Below are 19,601 nucleotides of genomic sequence, written 5' to 3' on the forward strand. Positions count from 1 at the left end.
GATATAACCCTCACCCTATCCTATATTGGGAAACTTGATTTCAGGAATCCTCCCTTTGGGATACTATTACTGGAAAACAAAGCGACTGCATGGTACATACATTCTCAGATTACAAAAAACAATCGTCTTGATCCTGTAGCACAAGGCCCTCACCCCTCCGTCTATCTTTTTTCATGTGGACAATGAAATTATTGTTTCACAAATTGAAGCTCAATTGGAAAACCAATGGGAATTCAAAACATGTCTGAACAACTGGGCACTGGGACCTGAACCAAAGTAAACTTTATTCAGTGAAAAAAAGAAGAGGCACACGATATTACAAAAGGCAAACAGCATTAGTACTGCTGTAGAAAACCACCCTAAGTAACCTCCTCGGCCCTGGATAAATGTCCGGTTTTCCTGAACGTCTGTTGCCGGGCTTCCCTGATGACGGTATAAACTGGGAATTCCAAATGAAGTGGAATTAAAAGGACCGAGGAGGATCGACAAGAAGGCCAGACGTCGGCCATCCTGGAATTGCTTTCATTTCATGAGGTATATTAAAGAAGTATTTCAAGAAAGATTCATAGTAACGATATTTGAACATATAAAAAGAGGACATTTTCCCTCACAAAAGCATTTATAACGGTGGAATAAATCTATAAATCAAATAAACTATCCACAAATAAACAAAGTACTCATTTTTATGCTTTTCGGCAAATTATTAATGTTCGATCTATGCTCGATGCTCAGACGTATAAACCTGTAGTCTATAATTACCAGAAGGTTTAGCAACAATTTAGTTTCGCACAAGTCTTGGATGACAAGAAAGCTGACTTGCCAGGAAAATAAAATAAATAAGGGGAGACAAATATGAAGGACAATAACACCAGGCCTCAAAATGCTTCTTTCACAGGCAGCCAAATACTTGACTATCTCAATCGCAGCAAAGCAGTTTTGCATTCCTGGGCAAAGCCTGCTGGGAAATCAGTCGCTCTTGTTCACCGTACATGGCTTGTTCACCCCAGTATAAATGTTTGGCTCACAGGATCGGACTGGACTTAAACACAAGCTTCGATACCACACCATTCCAAGTATCTGCGGCCGTGACGTCATCTTTAGTGGTGATTCCACAGGCTTAAAAAAAAAAAAAGTACTGCTACGTGGTATCGAGTTTCACATTATCCGGTACCCTGCAATTACTGGCCAGTACATAATGACCCATGACCAACCCGTGTGCTGGGATTAAACCCGTTATATCAAAGAATTGGGGTGAACTTTAGTTCGGATGCTTTTGATCATGTAAATCATACGTCGGAAAGGAGCAATGGCGAGACACAATTGGTTTGTTACCTTTTCCTTCAACTGTGTTTAAACCACTTAATAATAAATTAATTGCTGTTTAGAAGATCATTGAGGTCAGCAGCGGTTTAACTGAAAAGGTGTATGTGCTGTATGGTCTTCGTTTAGTACGAGAGAGCGAGCGAGTCAGTCGCCAACTGCCATGTGTTGTGTCGACAGACCCTGTGAGGTGTGGTGGTGGTTGTAGAGCGACCAAGTTGTGCTGACCCAACTGTAGCTATAGGTTTGCACTTATTACAACACATGGGCTGGGATTAGGGGTGATCTTGATAAATTTGTCTCGTTTACAAGTCTATGCCCCCATTTCATATCACTCCCCTCCATACTCACCCACTCAAGCAATATTACCTGTAAAACAACCAGTGGATTAAAGTATAACATTATTCCTGGATCTGAAGCTGCACCGATCATTGAAAACACATCTGGTAGGGATACAACCATAAGACAAAAGGGAAGGAGAACCTATAGTTAAGGAAAAGTATCTCACATCAGATATATTGAACAAAACGATTGCAAGTAGACAGCGAAACGGTTGAGATATAAAAACAAAAAACATCGTCCAACGCAATTACGGCTTTGCCAGCAAAGCACAATACAAAAGTAAATTTGAATGGGGATTTGTTTAAATAAAAAAAACAGCGCGAAAGGTAGATTGCAAATCAGACACCAACATTCCAAGGATCAGGTGTTCGCGACCCGCAAAAGGCATCTCGGTTCAACCTGACGTCACGGCATGAACACCGAAAGCTGTAAAATACATTGGAAGACGCCCGATTGCGTTGAAAGCGCACCGCGAGTCCTTGTGAGATTGGCGGAAGCGAGAGCCAATTTACATACCAGCCAACACCAAACTATTCTGTGCAAAGCTTCGGTTACTCCATTGCCGTGCGTCCGTGCTCGGAGGGTTTTCTCGAGGAAACTTTGGAACAGTGGCGTTGTGGACTAAGAGAGGGAAAAAAATGTTTACAACATTCCTTGCTGCATTAATTCTGAAAATTACATTACAATAAAAATAAAAAAGTAAATATTTTCGACCTCCAAAAATTAAATAAATTATCACAACGACCGAATTGTCAATCCCCCCCTCCTCCTCCCCCCTGTCAACCTCCCCCCCAACACACCCATGTGTGAAATAATGCATTAGATATGTTTCAGACAAGGCTGGCTAGTAGCGGATGGATTGTTTCAGAATTCCGATGACTACATAATTACCTCTTTGGGAAAGGAGGTGAAAGGTGCACGAAAAAAATTAGAGGATTGGGAGGAGGGGGGAGGGGCAAATGGGAGGGTAGGAAGGTTGCTAAGGGGTTGATGACAAACAAAAGGAAGTTGGGAGGAAAAGGACCGTTCTGGGAAAGAGTGTCAGCAGCAGGTCAAAGTTTCTCTCAATGAATGCAAGCAATACAAGCAATACATAGTTGGCCGCAAAGAAAAAAAGACAAAGGTATTTTTTAAAAAGAAGGCCCATGCGGTAATCTGGCATCCGGGGGTCAGGAGGGGGCAGCAGGCACAGTCATCATTTTGACTTGACCAAGTAGATTCCAACGCTGAACAGCACTCCGGCTGCAAACCCTCCGATCATCTGCCAGTTGGTGCGTGAGATGTAGTCGCGCACACCCTCCTGGGGAAAACAAGGTTGGGGAAGGACGATGTATGCATCTAAAAAAGCGTGGCATCAATCACTGGAAAACACATGAGTATGTGACGCAGGATTCTCGACAAGGATCGACTAAACATTGATGCAGACCCATCGATCCGACCTCACAATGACAATTGGTGGCAATGGATTGGGTGATAGCTCAATTTACACCTGGTTTGTAACAAACATAGCGTCACCAAATTTTCTGAACCGCGTACGACCGGTGACGTGTCCGATCGAGTTGCTGCATCAGGCAACCAACCCACTTGCAATTGACGACCATGACCCCAGAGTGCTCATGTGACCAACACAAAACTCTTCTTCAAACCTGAAGGTGTTTCGCCGATCATGGTCAAGAGTCAAGCACTTATATGTGATGAAAGATTACTCGGTTTGATGTCAAAGGTTTCTTAAAAACTATACATTAAAAAATCCTACAGCCTTCAACATGGCGTCTAGAATTGGTAACAAGATTCACAAGCAAGTACAAGGACTTCAAAGCGTGTACCACCAAATGGCACCGTGTGCTTACCCAGCCACCCTGATCTATGATCCACTGGACAACGCGGTCGTAGATCAGGTCCAGGACCCAGGTCATAAGTGTATGAACAATATCCACCAAGTCATGGCTGAACGCCTGCAAATGACAATAGTTTTATTTTCTTTATTTTATTTTTTTTACAATACATTTGTCAATGCTCATGATAAACTCATAAAGCTCATGATACACATGGAACTCCTTAAGAAAACCATATGTTTATAACAAATCAGGAAAAAATGAAGAAACATGTCAGAATGGGATAAATAAAAAAAAGGTAGGAAGGACTCCAGGTAGGATAGCTACCATACTCCATATGTGCAAAAATGGGTGTACTTTTGATCCTCCCCTTCACCACCCCATGTCCACGTGTTTTCCCTTCCCCATTGTCATTATTATGCATCTTTAGTAAAAATAAATAAAAAGGAGCTCGGTCTCGGTGTCCGTGCATCCGTCCATCAACAATAAATAGTCTTATAGGGGATTTATATGGCGTACGTATGCTCGCCATCAATTCTGATCGCCATCTTTTTATCAATCAGATGCTAGGCAATCTGCAAACAGTATGATGTTGTTGAGTAAGGTGAGGATAGATTAGCTGGTTTCAATTTACATTAAAACAAAAACTCTTCCTCCTTCCTCTTCTTCACTTTTAATAATGGTTAGTTTCATTCAATCCCGTTTCTCATATCGATTACATTCAGAAAACGCTTGCTTTATTACTCTTTTTTTTTTTCTTTTATTTCCTCAACATTTGCATTTTATTTATTTGACAGTTATTATAATCGCCCTATCAAAGTGTTCCTGATTATACACCGCCTTTTAAAGCATCACAGAGCAGGTCGTTCTATTTGCAACAAAGGTGAGAAAAGGATACGAACTAAAAAGAAGCTGATATTTCAATAATTTTACATTTCAATCGCACGATTTTTATAGGGTTTAAGTTAATTTTTATTTATTTTCTCTGAAAACCTGTCGGTCAAAACACGATACCATCTATTTATTACGCAAGCAAAAATGGCAGAATTTCCCGCTTCCCCTCTGCACTGTATTCTCCATTATGAGTGGCGGACTGATGTGACGTGGTGCTTCACGGACGGGAGGACGTGACCTCAAAAATTCCTCTCAAGTGCATACATAAATCTATATCTATAAGATTGGTATTCCCATCGGTGAAGCGACAGGTCTTATATTCTAGCTCACTCTTATGCTGCACTTGACTGCAGGTGTGCTTCATTGCAGGGAGCATGGTTGTGCCACCATTCCCCCTGTAAGTTAGGGCAGAAATTTGTTTACTATTTAGTTGTTGGCGATAACTCGCCTCTTGTTGCTAAAGACACCCTGGGGTCTTTATGGTTCACTGCCAACCCTGACAGGACCACCGGGTTAAGAACCCTGACAGGACCACTGGGATAACAAGCCTGGCAGGACCACTCAAGTGCTGGCAAATGGGACTACTGGGTTAACGGCCATCCGTCGGATGGCGTGACATTGGTCCCTCATCCTGCATGCAATGCTTCATGCTTCAGATAACTTAAAGGCCTTTACAGTGCATTTACTTCATACATGACAAGGCATATCAATGAGGCACATGTTTTCATGAATATCGTTATGAGCGATGTTCCATCACACAAACATACACTAATACCTCGCTTAGTGCTACCTCATAGAATGCAGATTCGCTATAGAGCTCGTAGTCCTGGATATTATTGCTTTTTACTAAAAAAAAAACCCAAAAAATGAAGGAAATCCATAACATGCAGCATTCGCTAATGTTGGCGTACCTGCTGCCATCGTTTGTATGAATACGCTGCTCGACAACATCTGTTTACTACGGTGTGAGTTCAAGCATCTGGTCGAGGCAACAGGTGGTAAGGATAAGCATTTGATTAGGGACTTCTGGACATCCAACATTATCATGAAGGCCATTGGAAACATCAGCACTACCTGGGAGGAAGCCATTAGCACTTGTATGAACGGTGTCTGATGGGCGGTATGGCCAGAGGCAGTGAATAAATTTGTGGGATTTGAGTAGGTGGAGCCAGCCTAATGATGTTATTATAATAAATAAATAAAAATATTATTTTAAGGTTATCTCATCTCGATTCTGAAAGAGATGAACTCATAAAATGGGTCGTGATGTCTGGATGTTTGTCCGTCCGTCCGGTCATCAATCAATTTTTTGATATTTCTGCTACTCCTACCTTATCACCCAGCTGATTGTTCTGAAACTTGACACATGAATACAAGACGTTAGCCCGCACGATCGTTCGGGCTTCGATTTTTCAAATTTGGATCATGGGTATTCCCAAGGGGAGGGATTATCCCCCAAGTTTGGGATACCTACTCATCCCCGGAGGGGGAGGGGCCCTGTTTGCATTTGATTTTATGGGTTACCCCCCACTCCTCCCGAACTTCGGATCCATACTCGCCCCTTATTTACCAACCAATTGCTCTGAAGGTCGATACAGTACAGCCCTTCTACTCAATGATCTGCAGGATCGCTCAGTCTTCAATTTTTCGTTTTCGTATTTTTCGAATTCGGATCACGGGGGGGGGGGGGGGGGGGCCCAGGTTGGTTTACCCCCTGAAACTTCGGATCCCTACCTGTCCCTTATTTACCAATCAATTGCTCTGAAACCAGATACAGCCCTTCTACTCCATGGTCCGCAGGATCGCCCGGTCTTAGATTTTTTGGGATTTCGTATTAGTGGGCCTCCCAGGGGATCGTTGCACTCGATGGGAAAAAGGCGCAGAATAAAATGAGTGTCCATTTACATCCATAGGATGTCTAATAAATAAAGAGGATATAAGCACACCTGACGCTAGGCTGAGGCTTCAGACTTTGGCACGCTCATGAGGCTGTACAGTCAAATAAACTGTTCGAACCCGTCATTTTTGATGGGCCTTCATACTAGTGGTACATAATGACCCCTTTTATTTTAGAGTAGCACTCTCTTCTCCAGGAACGCATCCTGAGCGCTAAGCGAGGTATTATTGTATTTTGAAACAGTTTATCTGTAAAGTCAAATAACTTCATCCATGGCTATGCTTCGGCCGAAACAGATGTGTTTACCGTCCCATCCATTACCATCGATGGCACACCACTCAAAGCTGTAGATAAGTTCTGCTACCTTGGAGGTGTCCTCTCAAAATGCAATGATTGACGATCAAGTCACATCAAGACTCGGTAAAGCATGTGTGTCCTTTCGAAATTTGACACATCACCTTTAGCATGAACGTTGCATTTGCCTGGACACCAAGATCAGTGTCGGTCATGCCATTGTCTTATAGACACTCCTGTACGGATGTGAATCTTGGACACCCGATCATCACCATATCAAACACCTCGATCAATTCCATATGCGATGCCTTCATAAAATTCTTGGAATCACCTGGCGAGACAGAACGCCTAACTCCTCAATCCTAGACCGCTGTCGTATCCAAGGAATTGAGCATTTCTTGATGTAATCCCAGCTTTGCTGGTCAGGACGCCTCACACACATAGAAGACTATAGAATCACAAGAGCTCTTTTCTGTGGACAACTTAAAATTGGTAAACGGTCACGTGGTGGACAAAGGAAGTACTAAAATAACGTCCTGAAGTCGACACTTCAATCCTGTGCCATCCCAGTTGTCACCTGGGAATATCAGGCCACAAACAGGTCAGCTTGGCGTAACATTTGCCAAAAAAGGCCTGGACCACTTTGAATGTGGGAGACCTGCTATCAAGAGACAACGGAGGCAAGAAAGGAAATCCTGCCACCGTCCACCTCTGCAAGGACCAGTCTATACCTGTTTTGTTTGCGGTACATGCTGTGGGTTAGGGTTAGGGTTTAACCGCATTGGACTATACAGCCATCACACAATGCTTAGTGAGCACGCCAATGAAGGGAAGAGCTTTGTTGAAAGCGAAGACTCTCACCACCAAAGTCAAGTGTATCCAATATCTGCAATTCGCAGGTCATACATTTGATTGTTTATTTACTGTGAATTGGAATGGCGTTTGTGAGCTGTGCCTGTTCTATATGACTCGTCATTTGCTCCGGGACACGAGAGGCATTGGGCGTGCGGCAATGGCAGTGGCAGTGGATAACGGTTGAGACTTTTAAAACTTCTCCTTTGTCACATCTTAACTGTCTATCCTGGGTTTGAATCTCAGCCCAGGTATAAACTGCCATCCTGTTTGTAAGCAGGGTGAAATATCAATATGTGTGCTCCCAATGTGTGTGATATATCGATGTATGTGTAAAGATAACATGGGGCCTGTTGTATCACCATCTGGCAACAAATCTGCTGTATTGCCCAGCCTTACTCACAGGTTGGTTAAGCATAAGCAAAGATGATAGAACATGAAGAAACAAAATGCAAAAGGAATTGGCACAAAAGCACTTACCCTCATAATCAGCTTGTAAGTAAAGTAGAAAAGCGTGACAACACGGCCCCAATTTATGTTTCCGTCTGAGATGATTTCACAGGCAACCTGCTGAAACAACTCACGGGGAGAATCCAGCGGTAGTTGTTGTATTACCCTGGAGGGAGAGAGACGGAGAGAGAGAGAGAGAGAGAGAGAGAGAGAGAGGGACAGAGAGAGAGAGAGAGAGAGGGACAGAGAGAGAGAGAGAGGGACGAAGAGAGAGAGAGAGGGACGGAGAGAGAGAGAGGGACGGAGAGAGAGAGGGACGGAGAGAGAGAGAGAGAGGGACGGAGAGAGAGAGAGGGAGGGACGGAGAGAAAGAGAGAGAGAGGGACGGAGAGAGAGAGAGGGACGGAGAGAGAGGGACGGAGAGAGAGAGAGAGACGGAGAGAGAGAGGGACGGAGAGAGAGAGAGGGACGGAGAGAGAGGAACGGAGAGAGAGAGAGGGGGCCGGAGAGAGAGAGAGGGACGGAGAGAGAGAGGGACGGAGAGAGAGAGGGACGGAGAGAGAGGGACGGAGAGAGAGAGGGATGGAGAGAGAGAGAGGGGGACGGAGAGAGAGAGAGGGACGGAGAGAGAGAGGGACGGAGAGAGAGAGGGACGGAGAGAGAGAGGGATGGAGAGAGAGAGAGGGGCCGGAGAGAGAGAGGGGGACGGAGAGAGAGGGATGGAGAGAGAGAGAGAGGGACGGAGAGAGAGAGAGGGACGGAGAGAGAGAGAGAGAGGGACGGAGAGAGAGAGGGACGGAGAGAGAGGGAGGGACGGAGAGAAAGAGAGAGAGAGGGACGGAGAGAGAGAGAGAGAGGGACGGAGAGAGAGGGACGGAGAGATAGAGAGAGAGAGACGGAGAGAGAGAGACGGAGAGAGAGAGAGGGACGGAGAGAGAGGAACGGAGAGAGAGAGAGGGGGCCGAAGAGAGAGAGAGGGACGGAGAGAGAGAGGGACGGAGAGAGAGAGAGGGACGGAGAGAGAGGGACGGAGAGAGAGAGAGAGGGACGGAGAGAGAGAGGGACGGAGAGAGAGAGAGGGATGGAGAGAGATCGAGAGGGGGATGGAGAGAGAGAGGGACAGAGAGAGAGGGACGGAGAGAGAGAGAGGGGACGGAGAGAGAGAGAGAGAGAGGGACGGAGAGAGAGAGAGGGGGGGGCGGAGAGAGAGAGACGGAGAGAGAGAGAGATAGGGATGGAGAGAGAAAGAGGGACGGAGAGAGAGAGAGAGAGGGACGGAGAGAGAGAGGGACGGAGAGAGAGAGAGAGAGGGACGGAGAGAGAGAGAGAGGGATGGAGAGAGAGAGAGGGACAGAGAGAGAGAGGGACGGAGAGAGAGAGAGAGAGAGAGAGGGACGGAGAGAGAGAGAGAGGGACGGAGAGAGAGAGAGGGACGGAGAGAGAGAGAGGGACAGAGAGAGAGAGGGACGGAGAGAGAGAGAGGGACGGAGAGAGAGGGACAGAGAGAGAGAGGGACGGAGAGGGGGACGGAGAGAGAGAGAGAGAGGGACGGAGAGAGAGAGAGAGGGACGGAGAGAGAGAGAGAGAGAGAGGGACGGAGAGAGAGAGAGGGACGGAGAGAGAGAGAGGGACGGAGGGAGAGAGAGAGAGGGACGGAGAGAGAGGGACGGAGAGAGAGAGGGACGGAGAGAGAGAGAGAGGGACGGAGAGAGAGAGGGACGGAGAGAGAGAGAGGGATGGAGAGAGATAGAGAGGGGGATGGAGAGAGAGAGGGACGGAGAGAGAGAGAGGGGATGGAGAGAGAGAGAGAGAGAGAGGGACGGAGAGAGAGAGAGGGGGGGACGGAGAGAGAGAGACGGAGAGAGAGAGAGATAGGGATGGAGAGAGAGAGAGGGACGGAGAGAGAGAGAGAGGGACGGAGAGAGAGAGGGACGGAGAGAGAGAGGGATGGAGAGAGAGAGAGGGACAGAGAGAGAGAGGGACGGAGAGAGAGAGAGGGACGGAGAGAGAGAGGGACGGAGAGAGAGAGGGACAGAGAGAGAGGGACAGAGAGAGGGACGGAGATAGAGGGACGGAGAGAGAGAGAGAGGGACGGAGAGAGAGGGGCAGAGAGAGAGGGACGGAGAGGGGAACGGAGAGAGAGAGAGAGAGAGGGGGACGGAGAGAGAGAGAGAGGGACGGAGAGAGAGAGAGAGAGAGAGGGACGGAGAGAGAGAGAGAGGGACGGAGAGAGAGAGAGAGAGGGACAGAGAGAGAGAGAGGGACGGAGAGAGAGAGGGACGGAGAGAGAGAGAGGGACGGAGAGAGAGAGAGGGACGGAGAGAGAGAGAGAGGGACGGAGAGAGAGAGAGAGAGAGACGGAGAGAGAGAGAGAGAGAGAGAGAGGGACGGAGAGAGAGAGGGACGGAGAGAGAGAGAGGGGGGGACGGAGAGAGAGAGGGACGGAGAGAGAGGGACAGAGAGAGAGGGACAGAGAGAGAGAGGGACGGAGAGAGAGAGAGAGGGACGGAGAGAGAGAGAGGGACGGAGAGAGAGAGGGATGGAGAGAGAGAGAGAGGGGACGGAGAGAGAGAGGGGGACGGAGAGAGAGAGAGGGATGGAGAGAGAGAGGGACGGAGAGAGAGAGAGGGACGGAGAGAGAGGGACGGAGAGAGAGAGAGGGGGACGGAGAGAGAGAGAGAGGGACAAAGAGAGAGAGAGGAACGGAGAGAGAGAGAGAGAGAGAGAGAGAGAGGGGAGGACGGAGAGAGAGGGGGGGACGGAGAGAGAGAGAGAGATAGGGATGGAGAGAGAGAGGGATGGAGAGAGAGAGGGACGGAGAGAGAGAGAGGGACGGAGAGAGAGAGGGATGGAGAGAGAGAGAGAGGGACGGAGAGAGAGAGGGACGGAGAGTGAGAGAGAGAGAGAGAGGGACGGAGAGGGACGGAGAGAGAGAGGGACGGAGAGAGAGAGAGAGGGACGGAGAGAGAGAGGGACGGAAAGAGAGAGAGGGACGGAAAGAGAGAGAGGGACGGAGAGAGAGAGGGACGGAGAGAGAGAGGGACGGAGAGAGAGAGAGGGACAGAGAGAGAGGGACGGAGAGAGAGAGGGACGGAGAGAGAGATAGGGACGGAGAGAGAGAGGGACGGGGAGAGAGGGGGACGGAGAGAGAGAGAGGGACGGAGAGAGAGAGAGAGGGACGGAGAGAGAGGGACGGAGAGAGAGAGGGACAGAGAGAGAGAGAGAGAGGGACGGAGAGAGAGAGAGAGGGGGACGGAGAGAGAGAGAGAGAGGGACGGAGAGAGAGGGACGGAGAGAGAGAGAGGGATGGAGAGAGAGGGACAGAGAGAGAGGGACGGAGAGAGAGAGAGGGACGGAGAGAGAGAGAGAGAGGGACGGAGAGAGAGAGAGGGACGGAGAGAGAGAGAGAGGGACGGAGAGAGAGAGAGAGGGACGGAGAGAGAGAGAGGGACGGAGAGAGAGAGAGAGAGAGCGACGGAGAGAGAGAGAGAGGGACGGAGAGAGAGAGAGAGAGGGACGGAGAGAGGGACAGAGAGAGGGAGAGAGAGAGACAGAGACAGAGAGAGGGATGGAGAGAGAGAGAGAGGGACGGAGAGAGAGAGAGAGAGACGGAGAGAGAGAGAGAGGGACGGAGAGAGAGAGAGAGAGAGAGAGAATGTTAGAGACTAAACATACATGAAGATATCTTGATAATAGGTGTCTCTAAAGCTGCACGGAGGCAGTGCAAATTGTTGATCTTCAAGTGCAAGGCCACGTCGACCAATCTCGAATTAGCGGCCGAGAGCTCAAGGCTAAAGTGAGGATAAAACTGGGGCCCTCCACACCTTCAAAAGTACTAGTACATCGGTAAACTAGAACAGCACTCGGTAGAGAGCATACCTCCGCCAGGCTGAACAGTTTATGTTTTGTATCCCACTGATAGGTTGGATCGGGATCTGCACCTTCACCAAAATCGAATTGGCTTGTTCTTGTCACCTACCCAACTCGTCCACCTAGTTTTGTCATAATCCGTCCAGAACCTTTGGATATATTGTGCTATACAATGATATCGCTTTTGGCCCTATGTCTCAATAGTTGAAGAATCACACTTCAAAACAAAAAATTATCGTATCTGGAAATTCGAATCTTCACCAAAATCTCATCAATTCGTCCTTGCCATACGCCCAATCTGTCCACAAATTTTTGGCCGAATCTGTCCATAACTTTGAGATATCCTGCTCACAGACAGACAGAGGGTGGAAACATAACCCTGTCCACCGTCCACCATCAGTGGCAGAAGTAATAAGGATGTGGAGGGAGAAGCATTCCAGTTGAGGGAGTTAAACAACGGAATGAAGGAGTAAAGCAAATTATGATAGGGGGGTCTCCCACAATGTTTCACTACTAGATGATAAAATATACAAATAAGTGATAATTAAATAGCTCAAATGGAAATGGCAACATACACAAATAATAAGTAATGAAATCACTCATACGAGGGATGACGCACAATGATGAATCGTGCTGCCTGTGAAACACCGGGATGACAGTTTATAGCTGGGTCGGGATTCAAACCCAGGCTAAAAATTTGAGGCGAGTATGCGTACTGCTAGGCCATCCTGCCAGGCCCTATTATTGAACCATCTCTTTGTCACTATTGGTATATAAAGTCGAGGCTCATACAAGAGCTAACACATTAAACACAAAAAACCATAAACGGACACATAAAACATGATAAAGGGAGCGGGAGACAAAAGGTATAGAGAGAGGGAAGCACGCAAGGACAACACCAGTAGAGAACAGGGACATCAGTATATCTGTGGAAGGGATAGGGGGGTGGGGGGGGGAGTGATGAAAATGAATCATTCATTGAAATTCACTATTGATGTTTTATTCACTATTTTCACGATTCAGGTTCACGATACAGATGAAAATTCATTCACTATTGATGAAATCTCATCCATCGGTGTAGTTGTCTACGTACTTCTTGAGAGTCCAACCGTTTGAGGGTTTCTTCATTTTGTTTGCAAGGAAATGCTACATTTACTGAGATAGACAAGTGTGAAAACAAGCTAAGCACATGACACACAAAAACACACAAACACAGACTTTTGGCCACAGACAGCGCAAAGTTTACATTCACCCATCACGTGCCCTCATCTACCCTGAAGAACAGGTTTACCAAACAAACCATCCATTCGCTCTATCCCATCCTCCATTCGGCCTGAACAATTAAAACAGTCTTTTCTTCTTTTTCTTTTTTTTGTATATAAGATCGAGGCTTTTGTAAGAGCTAACATTAATCGAAAAAAACAAACTGACACATAAAACATATGATAAAGGGAGTGGGAGACAAGATGGGGAGAGAGAGGGAAGCACACAAGTACAACATTAGAGAGCAGGGACATCGGGAGATCTGTAGGAGGGAGGGGCTTGGGGGGAGGAGGCATGGGAAGGGGGGTGGGGGGTTGGGAGAGGTATAAAACACATGGACACTGCTAGGACTTCCAGGAAATAAGTCGGTATTTTTTAAAAAGTGGATCTCAGGTGAATTAACGGGGGTAGAAAAGATCAAGGTTATGGATGGGGGAAGATAAGAGATGGTGGTGGACAGCTGTTTTAAAGACCTGGCGGGAGGAGTGGGATTGAAGAGAGTGAGGGAGTTTGTTCCAGAGGCGGGAGAAAAGAGGAATGAAAGAGTGAAGGTGAGCAGAGAGTCTTGATTTTGGCAGTTTCACCCGAAGAGGGTTGCTCGCAGATCTTGTGTGACCTGTAGGAATATTTGCTGGACAGAGCACAGACAGAGCTGGGGGAGCTAGGCCGGAGAGGAGCAGAAGACGGAAAGACCACCGACCTGCCTGCGGTGAGTGAGTGAAAGGCCCTCGGAGTTAGCTTCATCGTGGGATATTCCAATGATTCTGAAAGCTTTGGTTTCAACAGCATGAGGTTTGTGGATGCTTCTTCTTTTAAATATTATGATCCAAGGACCAAAGTGTGTTTAGATGTAAACTTTGAATATCAAATTTTCTGTTTAAAAGCAAGTTCCAGCAAATAGGTGTCTTCAAAAGAAAATGCACAGGGAGTGTAAATGTATGAGAATACAGAGCTCGAAGAGTTATAGGTGGCTTCCTCTTCTTATGCTGTATAATATGGTTCAAGGAACAAAGTGTGTTTAACCCCAACTGCACTAGGGGGAGGGTGGCATGGGCGAAGAAGGGGAGTGGTGGGAGGGGGCGTGGAAGGGGAGGGGGAGAGTGGGAGGCCCCCCTTGACATGTTTCGCAATTTTTCCCGCAACTACTGGGGATTTTGAATTCTCCTCTCATGAGTCTTTTCTCTCGGGTCTTGTGCATATTTTGGTAACAACATATCTACAAATCATATTTACCGTTCAGGGGTCACATGACAATTAGTCCTAAAAACTGCAATTTTTGCATATGTTTATGTACAACAAACACATGTGAATAAGGGTTACATGCATTAGGACATTGATGGTGTAAATTATTTGGCCTGTAATTTCTTCCGAGTGTTTTAGTATGTCGTCTAACTCCAACACATACTGAATTAATTATAAAACAATATTGTCGCATGTCTACCCTGTAGTGAAGACCTCAGGGTGACGGATGGCCAACCGAGCTTTAACTCTGAGGTGTTTGCCCAAACTATGGCGGTGTTATCTCTTTATGGTGCGCGAGGGAACTTGGTGGTCGTTGACTCGAAGTCACCGTGTGGGAAGCGCACAAGATGGCGGTGGCGCTGCGCCCTTAGCAGCCACCGGCGTGAGGCAAGTAGTCAGGACGATCTCCTTCGGCTCGCTCGCGGCCTCCTCCACCTCCGAAGAACAACACAGCCACCAAAACCTCTTCCCTTCCACTTGCAAAGCTCCCAAAAAGCACCAAAAGCTTTCACAGATCTCCTCACAGGCGCCCACACAGGCAAAACGTGACCGCCCACGACCAAAGCCAGGACCAAGAGAGAGAGAGAGAGAGAGAGAGAGAGATAGAGGGGGGGTGGGGGGGGGGGGGGAACGCACCCTCCCCTATTTCGCTGACATCACCATCGAACCAATCCCCGCAACCCACCACTTCAGTCCATGACCATGACTAATCGTTCCTTTTGGGTCGGGGCCTCATGGCCTTTCTTGACGCCCATCGAGATCATTCGGGAGCGGCGTTCTCTTGCCGATCGGCAAATGTGATGGGTTTCTGTCAGGCTTGTAATGTGCCGAGGTCAAGGCTGGCCGAGTTTGCCAGCAATTACACACAATTACAAAAGAACGAAGGGAAAAATCACAAGGGCAATTGCACACTGGGGATTCTTCTTAAGCCCTACCTAATTAGCATAGCTCCACCCTTCACATGGAGACACATATACGATCTTACCGGACATGCGGCCTAACAGATTCCCTACTTAGTTACATGAAGGTTCTTCTTATTCTTCGCGACATTCGGGAAACTCTAATCTATACAATTCTATCTGGACTAAGGTATTTCATTACCTACCCCCTACAAACATAACAATATAATTAGACAAATTTAAATATGAAATTTTTTCCTTACCATTGCGTTCATTACATGATGATCTATAATTGTGCAAATTTTCAAGTTCATCAGATCATCGTCAGCCGAGATCAGTCAGGAAAAGCTCAATATCACCCAGTTCATTTAGGGATATGTCATTCATTTTTGGCCCAAGTCTTTCATAAACCATCTGACAAAGGCCTAATGACTGGAGCTGGTTTGGTTGAAATTTGGGATTTGTTCATGGTCCTTCTTCTTTTGTGTACAGCACATACATGGCTGTGGGTAGCATCATTTGCTGGGGGTGCAGTAGTGGCACCGATGTAGAGCCCCCTGTCGTTTCGAGCAGGAATTTGTAATTCGTCATGGTGCCTGCAATAGTTCTCCTACTCTTCACGAAGGGCACCGTGTGATCTTTAACGTCCACCAACTAATGCCGGCAGATGCATACGCGCAGCCAGCAAACGATGTATCTGACAAACGGCAAACTTTGTGATAGCACTCTATCAATTTCTAGTTGAATCAGGAATCAAAACCAGGCGAGACATTTCTAAGGTAAGTGCACTACCTCTGCACCATCCTGTCGCACACTTCACACACAATGACATTTACGATAAAAGTGACGTTTTTACATGTTGAATGTAGTGAACACAAGGGTTGAACACATCAATGTCGATGCAATGCGAAGATTTTCTTGCATAATGTACTGTATTGCTCTCAGACAGAGACCGATCAGAGAACGATATCTGCTTCAAGTCATGTCAGTCTTTCTCCCATCCTAATCACCCTCCCATTGATTGCTCAATCCAATATTGGTGACATCAGTAACACCGACATGTTAGGAATAAGCAAATGAGGGCAAGCTCGCATTCAGCTGATTACGGAAACAGGTGTCCGAGACCATAGCTTGAAATGCTTTGCTGTTAAGGGTTTGGTATCTTTGCTAATTTCAGGACAGATCTCTCTTTCTCAAATCACATGCTGAGATTTAACCACAATACCACCCAAGATGGATTCCAAAATGGAAGTTTTGTTCGACAAACATTCTCTCCTCCAAACAGGCAAATTCTATGCTTGAATGTGCTCAAGAACTGCCATTTGTAATAGAGTATACTGGATTGAAATACTAGAGCGAATTATTTCCAGGTAGGAAAGAGAAGCTGGCTGTCCCATCTCCTTTTACTGATTGATGCCTATTTAACTCTCAGAATCAATAAAATATGCAGGCAAGAGTGCATTCTCAGGAAATACTGAACCTCCCGTTTGGGTTGGTCACGTTATAGCTCCTTAAACCCAATTACAGCTTTACAAACTATCATTTCCTAGAGTCATAAATTCATGCCATAGTGATTCATACATCAGTCCATCTGTAATACATCTTAACGTTCTCTGAAGCCAATGGTGGGATTTTCACAACTTAGTAGAAACTCTCCTGCTGTTGCTGTAATTGTTATTACCCGCCACACACGCGAAGGGAAGGGCGGGTTGAGCAATTGGTTCACTTCTGTCTGTCTGTCTGCAACCGTCGGTCTATGATCGAGGAGTAACTTCATTTCAATTGAATGTTATATTTTGAACACGAATCAGAACATGAATCGGAAAACGAACTTGCAGCTTAGCAGCAATTTCTCTCTGAATTCCTCCTGATCTTACATGTGCAAAGAGGAGGAGTCAGAGGCCGGTCTGGCAGTCAAACGAAATTGAAAATCATTCCAAATAGGAAAGATACTGTTTTTGAGGACGCTATAGAGGGCAAAAACAACAGGCAAGAATAACTAATGTAATGTATTAAATAAGGTGGTGTAAAAGACGGCGGTAAACTTCCGGAATTTGTTTTTCTTTCTACCTTTAAACTTCTTTAAACCTTTATTTCAATTTAATTATATACAGTCCTTGAATACTGTGGAACACCAATCACCTTTTTGGCACTTTCAAAACCCTTCCGTTCAGCAGTACCGACCTGGACAAAATATTATGGCATTTTACATCATCACGACCAATAAAATTTGCCGCTCACAGACCCTGCCCATGTCCTTGTTTCTCAAGACAGCGTGGGGTTGTGTTCTATGAATGCTCTAGTTCTTGGTAGTTATCCTGGCCATGTTTCAGGCTCTACCACAGACCGTTGGTCTCTGGGTAAGTTTGTGTTAAGCTTAGTTGAACATTGGTCTATGATGGGTGATGGTGTTTCAGAGCCTCAACTGAGGGGTTGGACTATGTTGAGATGGTTAGGGGCAGTCATTTGTCATTCGTTCGCGTTTCCGGCAATAGCTTGCCAGCTTTTTGAGGAAAGACAGCATCCGCAAACTCAAAACATGACTGTTGAATCACACAGGATTAAAAATAAAATAAAATTGCCATTTTGACAACAACTCCAATAAGGTATGCGGGGGTCTTCTGATACCTCAGGGAGATGGATGCCCCTGCCTTGCATAACCCGAGGTCACCTGTGGGAAAGGTGTAGTACCTGTCAGCCCCCCTTATCAGGGTAACGGTCCGCAGCCATGAGGTTTAAATGGCAGATGGCTCTGCACATCTGGTGGATGAGAGTCCAGTCGACTCCAACAGCACAGGAGGAAGAGGGTGAATTCACCAACGGCCAGCAGAGAGACGGAGAGGAGTGGTGACCCCCCCATCCCTCCCCCCGTCTATACCACACACTTACCCGTGTGTACCAGCCATAGAAAGGCAATGCCATCATTGCCCGAGGAGACTCGATATCATCAATACTAACATTTGAAATGTGATTTAAAAAATAATAATAAATTTACTTTCCAGGATACTTTAACGATGTACCAAGCCCATCCTCAAAATCTCGTCTCAAATGGGTTATCATTGGGTCAAAAGGTCAAGAGTGAAACATCAATAAAGTTTCGATTTCAGATGGCCAGGATCAGGTGAGCTACAGCATGCAACCATCAGCAAACTTTCCTTATGAGCACTGCAACTTTGTTTGTAAACGCTTTCTCTTTGTCTTCATTGTTATCTAAACATAAAAGCTACAGTTGTGACTGTACGAGTGCTACAAGTGCAGGTATAAAGGGAACTGGAAATAGATTCTTTACATGCAAGGTGGTGGTAAAGTGGAACAGAAACTGTTTGTAGCGTTGTGGCCTTGTAGATATAAAGAAGCCAACTTAGTAACTCGAACATGACTGAACTTACTGCTGTAGCTCGGCATTACGATTCAGCTCGTCTCCGATGATCTTGATTTGCTGAGCAATTTCAGAGATGCTCTTGTCTGTTAACTCTCCAGGCTTACCACCCAGATCTTCCAAGGTAGGCCTTTTATCCACACCTTCCGATTCTGCTTGATCCAGAATGAAGCTGCCAGACAGAGGACGTCAGGTTTAGCCATACGATCATCCATGGAACAGATCCACCCTTTCACAAACAATAGGTTTAGCAACTCTGACATACCTCTTCTCCATTACACACTCTATTACACCCATTGCCAAATACATCTTCATCAACAATCAATGTCTGGACTACAGTTAAATAAAACTGAACGTTTCCTGCAGACTGACATCTATTCCACAAAAATTCCCATTAGCATCTATCAAACAGTCTAAGCGAAAATCAAACTTCCTCCCAAACTACACAAAACTTTCAGAAACTTGCCTGACCAGCAACATCCCTCCAGGGCTTCAAGTTGGTGTCATCCTCCATCCCTACCCGTGATCTTTTCTACCCCCATTAACCCTTACTTGCAGGTTACTGTGTATTCTCACCTACTCTCTCTCTCTCTCTACTTTTCTTCTTCATCCTTTGCCTTGCTTATTGTAGCCAACTGTGTCCCCAATGCCCCACTGTCGGTTGCATTTTTTCCCGTCACCTCGCTTTACCATGATCCTCAACTTAGCTTGCAAACAAAAACATGCAAGTATAGTCCAGCTCATAAGATACATGATTACACATATGGTTAGACTTGAAGAATCCTCACCAATGTGGTTATAGCTTTCTAACATGGCCTGTTAGAAAGCTTCAACATAACACAAAAACAACCTTGTTGTGAAGGTATTCTGCCTCATTTGTTCCATCACCTGCTTCTGAATCATTACCTTCTGAGTAGATTTTTACTATTATTGCATGTTCTGTCATCAGTGTGGAATTTTTACAGTCTAGCAATAAGTATGATTGGCGTTGAGGAGAATTTTGTTTTCAAGCATCTTCAAAATGCCATCCCCATCATACGTATGCACATACTTCTGTACCTCTA

The 19,601-nt window shown here is 46.2% G+C and overlaps 1 protein-coding gene across 1 annotated transcript in view; it reads right to left on the bottom strand.

The window, feature by feature from the left end:
* Positions 1-257: 257 nt before the first annotated feature.
* BAX (BCL2 associated X, apoptosis regulator) overlaps positions 258-19,601 on the bottom strand; it is a 40,216-nt gene continuing 20,872 nt past the window's right edge. The window contains exons 3-6 of the mRNA XM_068109967.2: positions 18,548-18,709; positions 7,915-8,050; positions 3,513-3,617; positions 258-2,962 (exon numbers count right to left, since the gene is read on the bottom strand). Of these exons, the coding sequence (XP_067966068.1) occupies positions 2,858-2,962; positions 3,513-3,617; positions 7,915-8,050; positions 18,548-18,709 (508 nt within the window). The 3' untranslated portion in view covers positions 258-2,857. The remainder of the gene's footprint in view (positions 2,963-3,512; positions 3,618-7,914; positions 8,051-18,547; positions 18,710-19,601) is intronic.

The sequence above is a fragment of the Myxine glutinosa genome, unplaced genomic scaffold (assembly GCF_964187855.1).
Source record: "Myxine glutinosa unplaced genomic scaffold, kmMyxGlut1.1 SCAFFOLD_810, whole genome shotgun sequence".
Classification (NCBI taxonomy): domain Eukaryota; kingdom Metazoa; phylum Chordata; class Myxini; order Myxiniformes; family Myxinidae; genus Myxine; species Myxine glutinosa.